The 13,816-nt window shown below is 31.2% G+C and overlaps 1 protein-coding gene across 2 annotated transcripts in view; it reads left to right on the plus strand.

Moving 5' to 3' along the window:
- CSMD3 (CUB and Sushi multiple domains 3) overlaps positions 1-13,816 on the plus strand; it is a 1,174,336-nt gene that overhangs the window by 413,895 nt on the left and 746,625 nt on the right. For both annotated transcript variants that reach the window (XM_072734033.1, XM_072734032.1), the window contains exon 6: positions 9,692-9,804. In XM_072734033.1, the coding sequence (XP_072590134.1) occupies positions 9,692-9,804 (113 nt within the window). The remainder of the gene's footprint in view (positions 1-9,691; positions 9,805-13,816) is intronic.

Below are 13,816 nucleotides of genomic sequence, written 5' to 3' on the forward strand. Positions count from 1 at the left end.
TTCCCAAGCAAGAAATATACATATTATTTTGTTAATGTTATTGACAGGCAAGCCAAAATCTCTTAAAATTATTTTTCTTAAAGTCAGATTTGTGGAAGATAATTTATATTAAAATTCAACCTTCTTAGACATGCAATATTATGCATTTTTACAAACATATGCAATTTGTAGCCACAATAAATGTATCAAATGTTTCCCTCACCCCCAAATTTTCTTTCTGTTCCTCTTTAGTCACTACTCTCTTCTTACCTCCAGCTTTTGGTAGCCACTGTTGTTTCTTTTTCTATGAATGTCATATAAATAAAAGCTGTACAATACATAGTCACATAGTATGTAGTATATTGATTTTTTCACTAACAATGCTTGGAGATTCATGTATATTGTTAAAAGTATCAGTAACTATTGATTTATTATTATTGGTCCATAAAGCATAATTGCATGAATGTAACAAATATATTTATTTATTCACCACTTGTCAATTTGTGGTAATTATGAATGAAGAGGAAGATATAATGAAGACAAAAACTTGTGTTAGTCATTTTCCTAAGTGGATAGTAGTATCTAATTTTAATTTGAGCTTCTTTTCATGGGCTTGTTTTTTGTATCTCTTAGTGAAGTGTTAAAACTTTTTACCTGTTTTTTGTTGAGTCATCTGTTGTCTTACTAATTTTGAAAATTCTTTCTGTGTTATAGATACATTGCTTTTTAAAATATGTGTATCAGAAATATTTTCTCCTAGCCTATGGCTTGCTATTTAAGTTTCTTAATGGTGTATTTTCATGAGCAAGTCTTAAAATATGAAGCCCAATTTATCTTTTATTTAAAATTATTCATGCTTTTTCTCTCTTACCTAAGAAATCTCCAACTAGTCCACAGATTTTTGTCCTATGCATTTTTCTGGAAGTTTTAGTATTTTGCATTTACATACATGCCTGTAATCCATTTTGAGTTAATATTTGTATATGGGTTGAGACATTTTTCCTTATTATTTTTGTATTAAGATATTAGTTTCTGCACAGTTGTTGAAAGGATATTCTTTCTTCATTCAGTTACCTGAATTCTTTGTTAAAAATCAATTGGTCATATAATTGTAGATTTATTTCTAGATTCTCTATTCTCTTCTATTTACCTGTATATATACCAGATCAGCAGCACCTCATCATTATTACTGTAGCTTTATAGTCTAAAATCAACTAATATGAATCACCTAATCAAGTTCTTAAAAAAAAAAGGTTATTCTATGTACTTTATATTTCCACATGAATTTTAGAATCATCTTATCCATTTCCACTGAGATTTTCTCAATAATTTTACTAAATTTATAAAATAATTGTGGGAAATAGCATCATAACTACATTGAGTCTACAATGAATGTGGGCATATCTCTTTATCCACGTAGGTTACCTAAGTATATAATATGATTTATCTATTATTTTCAGTTTAAAGCATGTTAAAATGTGTATTTTGTTATATTTATTCCTGTTTCAATTATTTGTATGATAGTATAAGTGGCACTTTATTTTAAGAATTCAATTTTCAATTGTTCATTGCTAAGATACAGAAATGCAATTGATTTTCATATATTCATTTCTATCCTGAGATCTTGTTAAAGCATTTTGTAGATTTATAGAGATTTTCTACATAGATAGTAATGTCCTCTGAAAACAAAGACAGTTTTACTCTTTAACATCAGTATGCCTTTTACTCATCTTGCTTTATTGCACTAGTAGGAACTTCCAACTAATGGTGAGAGTGGACATCTATAATTTGTTTTTGATCTACAGGGAAAGCACTGAATTATTCACCTTTAAGAATTACCAGAATACATAAGCTGTACTTTTTTTAATGGATGTCCTTTATCAGGTTGAATATTTTATCAGTTTGTTGGGACTTTTTAAAATCATAAATAGATATTTAATTTTTTCATGCGAACTTTAGACTGAGGTTTATTTTTTTTTTTCTTATGGTTGTTTCATTGTCTCACATCATTTGTTGAAAAGGCTATTGTTTACCTGGACTTTATTCTTCTTTTCAAATTTGTTTTAACCTATATCTTTCCATGTTAATTTTATGATTACTTTATGTATGTCTACAAAGAGAATTTCCTGGCATTTCAATAGAAATTGCATGAAAACTATAGATTATGGGGTGCCTGGGTGGCTCAGTGGTGGAGCATCTGCCTTTGGCTCAGGTCTTGATCCTGAGGTACTGGAATGGAGTCCCAAATCAGGCTCCCCGCAGGGAACCTGCTTCTCCCTCTGCCTATATCTCTCCTCTCTCTCTCTCTCTCTCTCTCTCTTTCTCTCTCTCTTATGAATAAATAAATAAAATATTTTTAAAAAAAACTATTGATTATTTTGGGGAGAATTAATATCTTAATTATGAGAAGTCTTCAGTTCAGGAACATGGCATATATTTTATTTATGTGTTTTATTGTTTATTGCATTTTTAAATTTTCCTGGTACAGACCCTATAGATGATTTACTAGATTTATACCTAAGTATTTATTTTTATTCAAAAATTGTATTTTTTTTCGGGGATCCCTGCATGGCTCAGTGATTTAGCACCTGCCTTTGGACTGGGCCATGATCCCAGACTCCTGGGATCGAGTCCCGCATCAGGATCCTTGCATGGAGCCTGCTTCTCCCTCTGCCTGTGTCTATGCCTCTCTCTCTCTCTTTCTGTGTCTTTCATGAATTAGTAAATAAGACTTTAAAAAACCCTGCAAAACATTTTTTAAAATTGTATTTTTTCAATATCCACATGTTCATTGTTATTATTTAGAAATTGAGTGGTTTGTGTGTGTGTCTGTGTTTTTTAATTACAAACTCAATAGTGTGTGCATGTGTGTATGTTTTAATTTATCTTATATCCAGTGACCAGGCTGAATGCACATATTAGATCCAGGAGTTTATTTTGTAAATTTCTTGGGATTTTCTACGTAAATAATCATGTCATCTTGAGTAGGGACAGGATCTTTCTTTCCAAGATATACTCCTTTTAACTTCCTTTCCATACCTTATTGACTTACTAGAACTTCTCACACACTGTTGAATAAGAATCATGTGCTGTGTTCCTGCTCTTAATAAAAAAAAATTCAGTAATTCAACATTAAGTATGATGTTATAGGTTTTTGTATATGCTTTTTATCAAGTTGAGGATGGTCCCTCTCTTCCTAATTTGCTGAAAGTTTTTATTATGAATAGATGTTGGATTTTGTGAAATGTTTTTTTTCTGTGTCTATTCATTTGATCATTAAATTTTCTTTTACAGCTTGTTGATATGGTGAATTACATTAATTGATTTTCAAAGATTGAGTCTGCTTTATATCGTTTGAATAAATCTCACTAGGTCATGGTGTGTAATTCTTTTTATACCTTGATGAATTCAACTTGCTAATATTTTATTGAGGGTTTTTGTATCTAAGTTCGTGAGGGATATTGGTCTGAAGTTTTTTATTTGTCATTTTAAATTCTTTATTTATTTTCTTTTTAAAAAATATTTTATTTATTCATGACAGACACAGAGAGAGAGAGAGAGGCAGAGGCATAGGCAGGGGGTGTAGCAGGCTCCTCGCAGGAAGCTGATGTGGGACTGGATCCCGGGACTCCAGGATCACACCCTGAGCCAAAGACAGACAGATGCTCAACTGCTGAGCCACCCATGGCATCCCTATTTTTTTTTTTTATACTGACCTTGTCTGGCTTGATTATCAGTGTAATATTCACTTTGTAAAATGAATTGAGAAGCGTTCCCATCTCTTCTATTTTCTGGAAAAGAATGGGTAAAATTGCTTTTAATTCTTTATATGTTTAGTATAATCTCTATTAAAAAAACATCTAGATGTGGAGATTTTTTTTCTAGTTTTTAATTACAAACTCAATTTTGAAATGATTATAGTACTATTAAACTTTTCTATTTCATCCTCATTAAATTTTGGTAGTTGGACACACACACACATTATATTTGAAATACAGAGATTTTCCTGAAGCATGTGTTTAAATAAAAGTAACACTATTCTACAGCATCCAGTTTTTATTAGAAAAATATCTAAAAGATAGATCAGATAATTAGGGGATACACGGGAAACCAGAGTCAGGGTAGAGATGGGGATAAGCAAGTGGTAGTTTGAGTAAAGGGGGGAGGGGATAGAAAGAGAAGAATATTTAGTGTAGCCACTTTTCTCATTTGCTATGTAAATACTTTATAACATCTGGCTTCTGAATAATTGGACTGCATAATACAATGCTTAGCTTCTTAATGCTCTTGTTAAAACCACATAGGATTTTGTGTTCTGCAGTTCAGTGACTTTTAAATATCTAGCCAAGAACTTAGACATCTGTGTTTAAAAAAATAAAAAGCACAACCTGGTCAACCTGGTCAGTGTGAATATCTGTACAGTCTACACACAGTACTCATCACTTCCATGGCATGGAAGATTAGTGCCTTTAATGTTATCCCAGAAATAGATTAATTTTGTCGTGAAAATAAATTTTTTAGCTTATAATAAACTGTCGAAATAATAGAAAGTTTATGAGTTTTTCTTGTTTGACTATTTTTAAAGATGCTGATTTTTTTTCTGGGACTATGAAATGCATTTCTATCCAGACATAAATGAAAATATAAAATTAGTGATTTCTGAAAGCGTTCTGTGAAACAATTGTACCACATGCATTTGATTTTATTCCCAAAGCATGGGAATGGGAGACTGATAGTTGAAATTCTGAGTTAATACTAAAAATAAATAAATAAATAAATAAATAAATAAATAAATAAATAAATAAGAATCTGGAGAAGGGGATATGGTTACAAAACAACAATTCGAAGTCCTTTTGACTGAGGTAGCTTCTCTTATCCCCAAAGTCCGTTTTGGTGGCTCATATTCACTAGAACACACTTTGAGAAATTTTGTGATAGGATGTTACTTAATATGAGTAGCATCTGTTCATTATCTATAATTTGAAATATGCTTATGCATTCAAGGATAATTGAGGCATTGTGGTTCCTGCTTCCAATTCCTTATTTATAGAATATAATCATATGAAAGTTGTGATAACTGTCATAAGAGTTTTAACAACTGCTCTTGATGATCAAAGAACAGAGGGATAACTTCCGGTTAAGGGAATTAAAGACTTATGAAGAAAATAGAAGCTTAGATGTATTTTGAATAAAGAAGACAACTAGAGCCTATGTTAATAGTATGAAATATAATTACTGACTAAATATAGGAAACTGCAGACAAATACATAAGTAATAAAAGAGGCCATGTGCCCAGTTATACTTTTGTATTTTGTTGATAAATAACTTCAGTGTATACCCACTATTCATCAATCATTGTGTTTAGCACCAGGAATTCAATAGAGAGGATGGAAAACTTACTATCATACAAAATAATGAATGATGTGATAAGATTGTGCTAAGGCTCTCTGTGAGGACAGATGCTATTTGGTATTTATCTCAACCTTGAAATCCTAAGGCTGGCTTCTCTGAGAATGATTAAGTAAGCAAATGAAGGTAAAACTATATATATATATAGTTATAGTATAGTGGCTTCATATATATATATATATATGAGAGATAGATATTTTAGCCTTAAAAAGAAGTTAATGAAAAGGCCTTGAGTTAATTAAGATGCAAGAATGAATTTTAGGAATTATTTACAGTTCAAAGTAGGACGATTGATTTTACAAAATCTTGGAGAACAGAGAAAACGTGAGGAATAAATCTTATCTCAGTGCCAGAGAAAGAAGTAGGTCAAAGGAGGTAAAAAAAAAAGGGGGAGACAGAGAGAGCAAAAGAGAGAAAAAAGTAAAATTAGAAGAGTGCAGGAGAACTGTGTTAGGAGGGTGAGGTTTTTGAGTCACTTGGGTGATGATTTGAATAATTATGGGCTTGAGGTTTGACTGTGCTTCTGGGTACTAAAAATGAGGGAAGACAGGTCATTAGGTTTGAATGATTTTAGAGCATTGGAAATATGAAAAAAAAATAGATGTTAGAGTCCCAAAGATAACACCTGAGATCAACAAATAACAGCAATAAGCATCTGACAGAGTTACAAATCAAAGACATAGGCTCAAAATAGATTTCAGTACTTCTAAAAAATAGTAAATATCTGTGTTTTTTCCCCAGGTTTCTTATACTTAAATGATTAAAAATTTTTTGGTAATGATTATAATCATACTCTCTAAGACACTATCTGCAATAGAAAATGTTGCAATGGGGCAGCCCCGGTGGCGCAGCGGTTTGGCGCCGCCTGCAGCCTGGGGTGTGATCCTGGAGACACGGGATCGAGTCCCACATCGGGTTCCCTGCATGGAGCCTGCTTCTCCCTCTCTCTGCCTGTGTCTCTGCCTCTCTCTGTGTGTCTATGAACAAATAAATAAAATCTAAAAAAAAGAAAGAAAATGGTGCAACTGATTTTATAAAATATCAGTTTGTTAAAATAAGTAAATACTAGTTGATTTAGTTACCTATTTCTACGGAAAATTATATGTTAAAAATTATATAAAGGTTAATATTGGCAAGTTACACTGCATTATTGTATTTCTACATTGAATATAAAATGAAATTTGATGTCAGTACTAATTTACTATGCCCATTCAAATTTATTAAATAAAATAAATTAAAAAAAGCAAAAGGAAAATTAAATACTCAAAATACAGGGTTTGAAATCCTCTTACATACAAATAACAATAGTAGGTTATACATTTATGATATTTTTCTTAATTTTCTTTTATTTAAATTTCCTAAAATGCAGTTTAGTAAATTTAGTAATTTAAGACATATAATCATGAGTGTGGCTGCTTTGTGTGTAAAATGGAAAAGACATTAAACGATTGAAACTTTATTTCTAGAAGGTTTTTTTGTCATGTTACCATTTTATTTTTTTGTACATAATTTGCCACCATCTTAAATTGTCTTATTGATTTATGTATATTACCTTCTTTATTTTCACTTTGCAAGATTATGGGTCTTGTCTGTCTTCTTCATTACTGTATTTTCAACCATTAGTATCAGTGCTTGTCATATAGTCAGTGCTCAGTAACTGTTGAATGTACCAAATCTCTTCATTGTCAAGAGATGATTCTCACAGACTTTGTTCTAGAATGAACCTATTTTTGCTTACCTTTAGATGACCATAGTGATGATATAAGAATAACAATGAGTTTTATTTAGGAAATATCTCCTTTACAACTTAATAAATTATTTATTTATCTAAATTAATAAATTTAATACATAAATTATTTATCTAAATTAATTAATTTATTGGAATCTTTCTAGGCAGCATTTTTTCTCAATCTTCCATTTCCAAGATGTGCTAATAACATATGAAATATGGTACAGAGATATGTACATGCATTTCCTGGTTGCTCCATAAGACACAGACAGCGGCATATTGTGTAAATTATCTTTAAATAACATACAATACAGGGGACTACCATTTGGAAGGGAGATGCTGTGGTGCACTTGCTTTCTGTTTCAGCATCTTGGCTTACCTACAGCTCTGCTTCATAAACTGAAGCATTGAGGCTGTCAGGAATGTCTTCTTATTTTCACCCCTGCTAAATTGCCATTATTTTCTCCATCTCATGTGCATTGTGCCTTCAGCTCCTGTAGCTCTGATTTATTCAGTTCCACCTTTCTCAATTCCTGAAGGTGAATTCAGGTTGCAAACTATAGTTCCATAGTAGCTATTACTTGCATTTTCTACCCACTATTGCTGAAATTATTTTCATGTCCCTGAGAAAGGTTAGAAGTTTATCCTTTTCATTGTCTGTTTAATCTTCTTTCCTCTCTCACTCTTGTTGATGTCCTTGTTGAGTTGTTTCTCGTTTATTGAATCTTCTAAGGGCCTCTCTTCAAACTCTATACTTTAATATATTACAACCATCCATGTATTGTTGTCTCATTATACTTAGAAATGTATGCAGACTGAGAAAAGTAATTTAAACTTTCCCTAATGGATATTTATGGGCATCAAGTCAAGGAAGTGAAGAGAACCAAATTGTAAATCAAAATCTGGCATGAAACATGCTAGTCTGTTGAAAATAAAACTGTATCAAATCTAAATACTTTCTCATTGAATTGCTTTTCAACCTGAACCAACCAACAAGCAAGCAAAGAGAAACATAACCTCGATAGTTTTGAAAGTGAAGAAGTAAAAATTTAGAACTTAAGTCAAATTTATAAAGCTCTATTACATACATATTTTTATTTGCTAAATTCAGATGTGATAAAAGGAGCCAGTCACATCAATAAAGAGAGCCACCCCTATGAAAAGAGAAAATAGGGCATTAATAGGGAAAAGTTAGATAAAATGCATTCCAAAGCAGAAGGAGGGATAAGGAATATGTGATAGAAGCCATATTGTTCATGTTAGAATCATGAGATTACATAGTAATTTTGCCAAGACCATTGTATATGTCTGTGTGTATACCTGCACCCACAATGATACAGTAAAGGTGAATTCATATTTCTATCATGGTAGATAGTCATCTATGGAAAGTGATGATTAGTTCCCAAACATCCTGGGAAAGGTAGGTTTTGGGGAAAATAACAGAAGGTGTTGGATAAAGGGCCCTTACATCACCATGTCTGCGTCTCACCATATTCCAATCTCTTTCTATGAATTCCCTAGAATGACTGCCTTTAAAGCAGTGAGAGAAGAGTTGTAATCACCTCCCCCCAACATACACACATACAAACACACACACACACCAGCTATTTTACTGTGTGATAAAGAAAAGCAAAAGCTTTGAAGAATAGAAAGATACATCATGTACTAATTATTAGGAAACTTTAATGAAGAACTCTCCTCCACTATGTAGTAGCCTAGCTTTTGAGAATATTTTACTTTGGCTTTATAGCACACACCTAGGATTTAAATGAGTAGTATACAGGAGTAATACTCCTTTATTGAATGAAATTAGAGAAACTGCTTCCCTGAAAATCTTTGAAAGATATAGAACAAGAGAGTTACTTCATCCGTTGAGCATGACCAACTAATATTTGACATGGCACAGTTTCAAAGTTTTGCTTTACATACCTGGCTTTAAGAAGACTATGAAATGGTACCTTTGTGACTAAATATATGGAGACTAAATATACTTCCAAAATACAATCCATTTTCTGTCTGTCAATTGGGGCAGACCTCTGGTGCATTATATGAATATATATTATAATGAAATCTAATCATGAAAATTTATAGTATTGTGAAATCACATTAAAAGAGTGTTTGCCTCATGAAAAGAAATTGGGAAATTTGGTATTGAATATGAAATATGGAAAATGTATTTGGTAGAAATAGTATATCAATTGCTGCGAAGTCTATTTTCTAACTATACTGTATCAATATATACTTGAAGAGCAAAAGGACCAACACTATCAACTGAGACTCCATTATGTCTATTATTATCTAGGCAATAAATTTGGGTGAATCAAAAATTATACCCAGTTCATAGTCTATTTTATTATATGCAACTTGATTAGAAAGCACGTTTGCAGTTGTCCTGTTCTATGACTGACCTTACTATGCATAAAATAACTAATTTATTAATACATAAAATATTAAAAATTCTGTTGAGTATTATATATAGCTACCTCTTTTTTTCTTTTGGAGTCCCAATTCAGTGAAAACATTTACTGCTGAAAAGTTTTTAAAGATTTTTTGTTGTTGTCTTCCATAATTCAGGTTATCTGGAATGAATATACCACCACCAATTATCAGCAACAAAAACTGGCTCAGACTGCATTTTGTTACAGACAGCAATCATCGATATCGTGGATTTAGTGCTCCATATCAAGGTATATTTAATGAATACCTTTGTTTCTCTTGATACATGAAATGATTTGGTTTATACAGCTGCATTTTGTGATAGAAGCAAAATATCTTTTGCATTAATAAATGTTAATTTGAATAAGCAAAAATGGTCATTCTCTTGCTGAGGCAATAATGTGATAATATTTAAATTGCAATAGAAAAGTTAGTTGGTTTTTATAGCCCAGCATTCAAGATAAAGAATATTATGACCCCTAAAAAGTAATATGTAACAGATGTCATATTTTACTTTAATAAAGTGCTTCAGTGATTGGACACACTTCCTAAAGCTGTACCACAAAACACTGCAGAAAACCTGCAGTTGTAAATAGGCTCTCCCTCAACTGAAATCCATTTTCATATACCGTGTGTTTGCTATTGCTATTTTAATTAACCTTGTTAGGATTATTACCCACTATTTTTATTAACAGGCATAATTTTGAATAAGTGGGATATAGCATTTGATGTATTAACTTGAAAAAACTCTTTATTTAGAACAAGATTATTATGAAGATGGAGTGTTAATGAAAATGTAGCTTCTACAATGTTTAGTAATACTATGTGGGTTTAGTCTATTTTTTATCTTCCGACTACTTATGTAAATAATTCATTTCATTCTCAGTAGTGTATCAGCTACTGTGAAGGGAATTCTGAGCACTACCACAGTTACACTTTTCCATTTATCTGTTTTTCTTTTTTTATTTAATACTTTCCTTTGTAGTAGTCTCAGGTCTTAGGCACTTTACAAATTTAATATGGTGATTTTAGGCAGCTTATAGTTAATACCTAAAGTGTTATTAGGCCACATACTGTTTTCTGAAATACAAATTTCAACAATTCATTAATATTTTGAAAATGAGTAGCCTATCTATAGCTGTCCTATCAATAAGATTTCTGACAGTAGTAACAGATAAATGTGATTGTATTTTGACATTTATAATAGTATATTGTATATTACTGTAAAAAAATCCCTAAGATAATAGAAGTAAAGATTTTAGACAAATTCCACTGTACAAAAATCTATAATTTCTATTGCTAATGTAGTTAATTTGAATGGAAGCATGAATGCAAATATGCTTTTAAGTCCATGCATTTCTCAAAACAGGATACATTATTCACCATAAAATACCGTATTTTAAAATTGAAAATTAAATATGCATAGAAGATTATTTTTATATATTTTGTTAAAGATAGCTGCCCAGAGCATAGTATCTTGAATCTTACCAAACTTAGCCATTGTCACTTTTAAATTTGAAATAACATTTTCTTGAATTTCCAATTTCAATTTCTAAAAGTTTTGTGTACTTCAGGAATCAGGACTCTTTCTAATGAAAAGAAAAAAAGAAATGTTGTGAGCTTCTTTATCTCTCTAGGTTGACCCCTTCCTTTTGGAGTTTTCCAGCCACGTGATTTTATGGCTCTAATTCCCTTCTGCAATGAGTTAAAGCAGATGGCATGGCAGAAATTCAAAAGACTATCATCTTTGACTCATGTGGTGATCTTTTCTACTAGATTCATGGAATGTTCCAGTGAGATGGCTTTTCCTCCTTATCTGAGTAGAAATAGAGTATTTTATATTTAAGTGGAGGAAAAAGATGATCTCCTCTCTCAAAATAAAATGATGCTTCATTTGCTTTATGTAGTATGGTTTCATGAAGCTGGTGTCTTTAGATAGGGTTGCTTTGCATTATAAGGCAGTAGTGCAAAGCTACCAGTAGATTTGTGTATTTAATTATTATTTTCAGTATTCTACTTGCTGATCTTAAATTGAATTTTATAGTACCTTCAGGTTCAATTTGATTTTCTAGCATTGCCCATCTGGTTTCAGGACTGAAAAAGAGCCTAACAATGAATTCACTGTAGTAAAATGGAAAGGAAGTGTTTTATGGGGTGTGAATTTTTTTCTGCAGGAAAAGGAGCTCAAAGGAGGTAATTTCTGGTGTAATCTATATCTACACAATACAGAGGAAATAAAGTGGCCTAAGAAAATGGAAGCTTTGGTTTTATAATATGATCAAAAAGTTTTATTATATAAAAATCTACCCTTATATGTATTCTTTTAAAACTTTCCTGATTTAGGCCTGACTTTTCTCACTGCATTATGTCCAAATGATATTTCACCTAGACAACATAAATTCAGTTGGATAAGTAATTCTTGAAACTCTAAACAAACAAAGAAATTTGGACTAAAAAAATACCCTGTAAAAAGCTCACTTAAATGGCTGTAAAATTCATAATTCTGACAGTCTGAAAGACATGCCCTAGCATGAAATGCTAATCATGTTGTTTCACATTGTACCATGCCACCATTTAATATCAATGGTATCTAGATTAAAGCCAATTGAAGAGAACAAAAATTATGGAATATACTGTATAAAAGTCACAACCAGATCTCCATGTAGTACACATCTTAATAACTCAAATACTGAGTACTCAGTGATTATTTATTGAATTATATATTATTTTGAATTTTTTTAATGTTTTAATGAAACTCTAGGTTTCCAATGACTGACTATTTTCTCCAACAATTTCTGTTTAACCTGTGTTCTTTATAAAATGTCATGAAAATTAATTGCAAACTTACTAAAGGTTCCTGAATGACATTAGCTATGTTTTATAGTGTGCCCCATAATTGATAGAGTAGGCATATGGACACATGAACATGCTTTCCTCAATAGAGCCTCTTTTACATTGTGTTAGAAGCTAGCTTCCTTATTGGTTTATATATAATTTAAATAGGGTTAAGTAGAGGTAGTGGATAACATACTAACAAATGTAGTTCTGTTTTAACTTAAAAATACTAAGTCTTGATTTAAATAAATACTGTTGATATATAGATTACTCCCCTTCCCAGAACCCATACTGAATATGTTCACTTCTATCTAAAATCAGCAAAACTGACTCTTCTTTATTTTGGAAATATCTTCTTTGAAAACCCTATTAACTCTACTATGCTTTTCAATTTTTCCTCTTTAATGTTCAACTTTCCCCCAAAGAAACTCATTCCAATATCATTTTACTTTATTAGTCTTTGTTTTTAAACTTCTTCCTGCATTCAAGTTTCATTAAACTTTTTTTAATGAGAGCTTGAATCATTCTACTCCACACATAAGTGGTGTAATTTTTCTTTAACTGTGGTGTTTGGAATTTCTCGTATTTATTTATTGAAACATAGCATTGTCATTTGATTTTTATTATAAACGTACAATCTATTTATTTTCTATTTCTATAAATATTTGATCATGTGTTCTTAATTTATAAATTGGAATGAGATTTTCAGATGGCAATTGCCCAATACAGAAAACATTACCTCTAAATGATGTTTATTAAAAAAAAAAGAAGTATTATGTTTTAACCCATCAGTGTCAATTATTCAAGTATGACATATTATTACATTCTTCATTTTAGGTTATCCAACATATCACATTTTCTTACTGTACAAAGATGCTGTAGCTGTAGATAATCACAAAACTGTCTTTGGCACGTATGTTTAGGAACTGCAGCATACAATTAGCTCCAATTACCCAAATATACGAATATTTCTATATTATAGATTAAGTTTTTCAAATTCTTACAGATTTTATCCTGTTTTGACTTTTCCTTTTCTTCTATAATTTTAGGTGATTTTTCTTATATAGGTTAATATTTTATAGGCACTTATTTTCAATTTAAGAAAGATACATACGTTGTAATACAGTGTATTTTAAAGTTAGGAGGGAAAATATTTTATTACATATTTTCTCAAAGAGGTTGTCATTGTTTTGGGATCAGCTGTGTGGTTTTTTGGTGAGAAAAATGTAGTTAATGAGTTGAACTTTCAAATTGTATTGAAAATGCACTGCCATAAAATTCAGTTATATAGTGGCCTGTAGCATTTTAGATTCACATAATTTAAGTGAAAAACAACTTTGGATTAGAACTCCATTTCTTACGTTTGGAAGTGTTTTGACATAAATGTGAGTGGAGAGTACCTGAACAAAGGTAAAGTCATCAGGGGGT

The sequence above is a fragment of the Vulpes vulpes genome, chromosome 13 (genome assembly GCF_048418805.1).
Source record: "Vulpes vulpes isolate BD-2025 chromosome 13, VulVul3, whole genome shotgun sequence".
NCBI lineage: Eukaryota > Metazoa > Chordata > Mammalia > Carnivora > Canidae > Vulpes > Vulpes vulpes.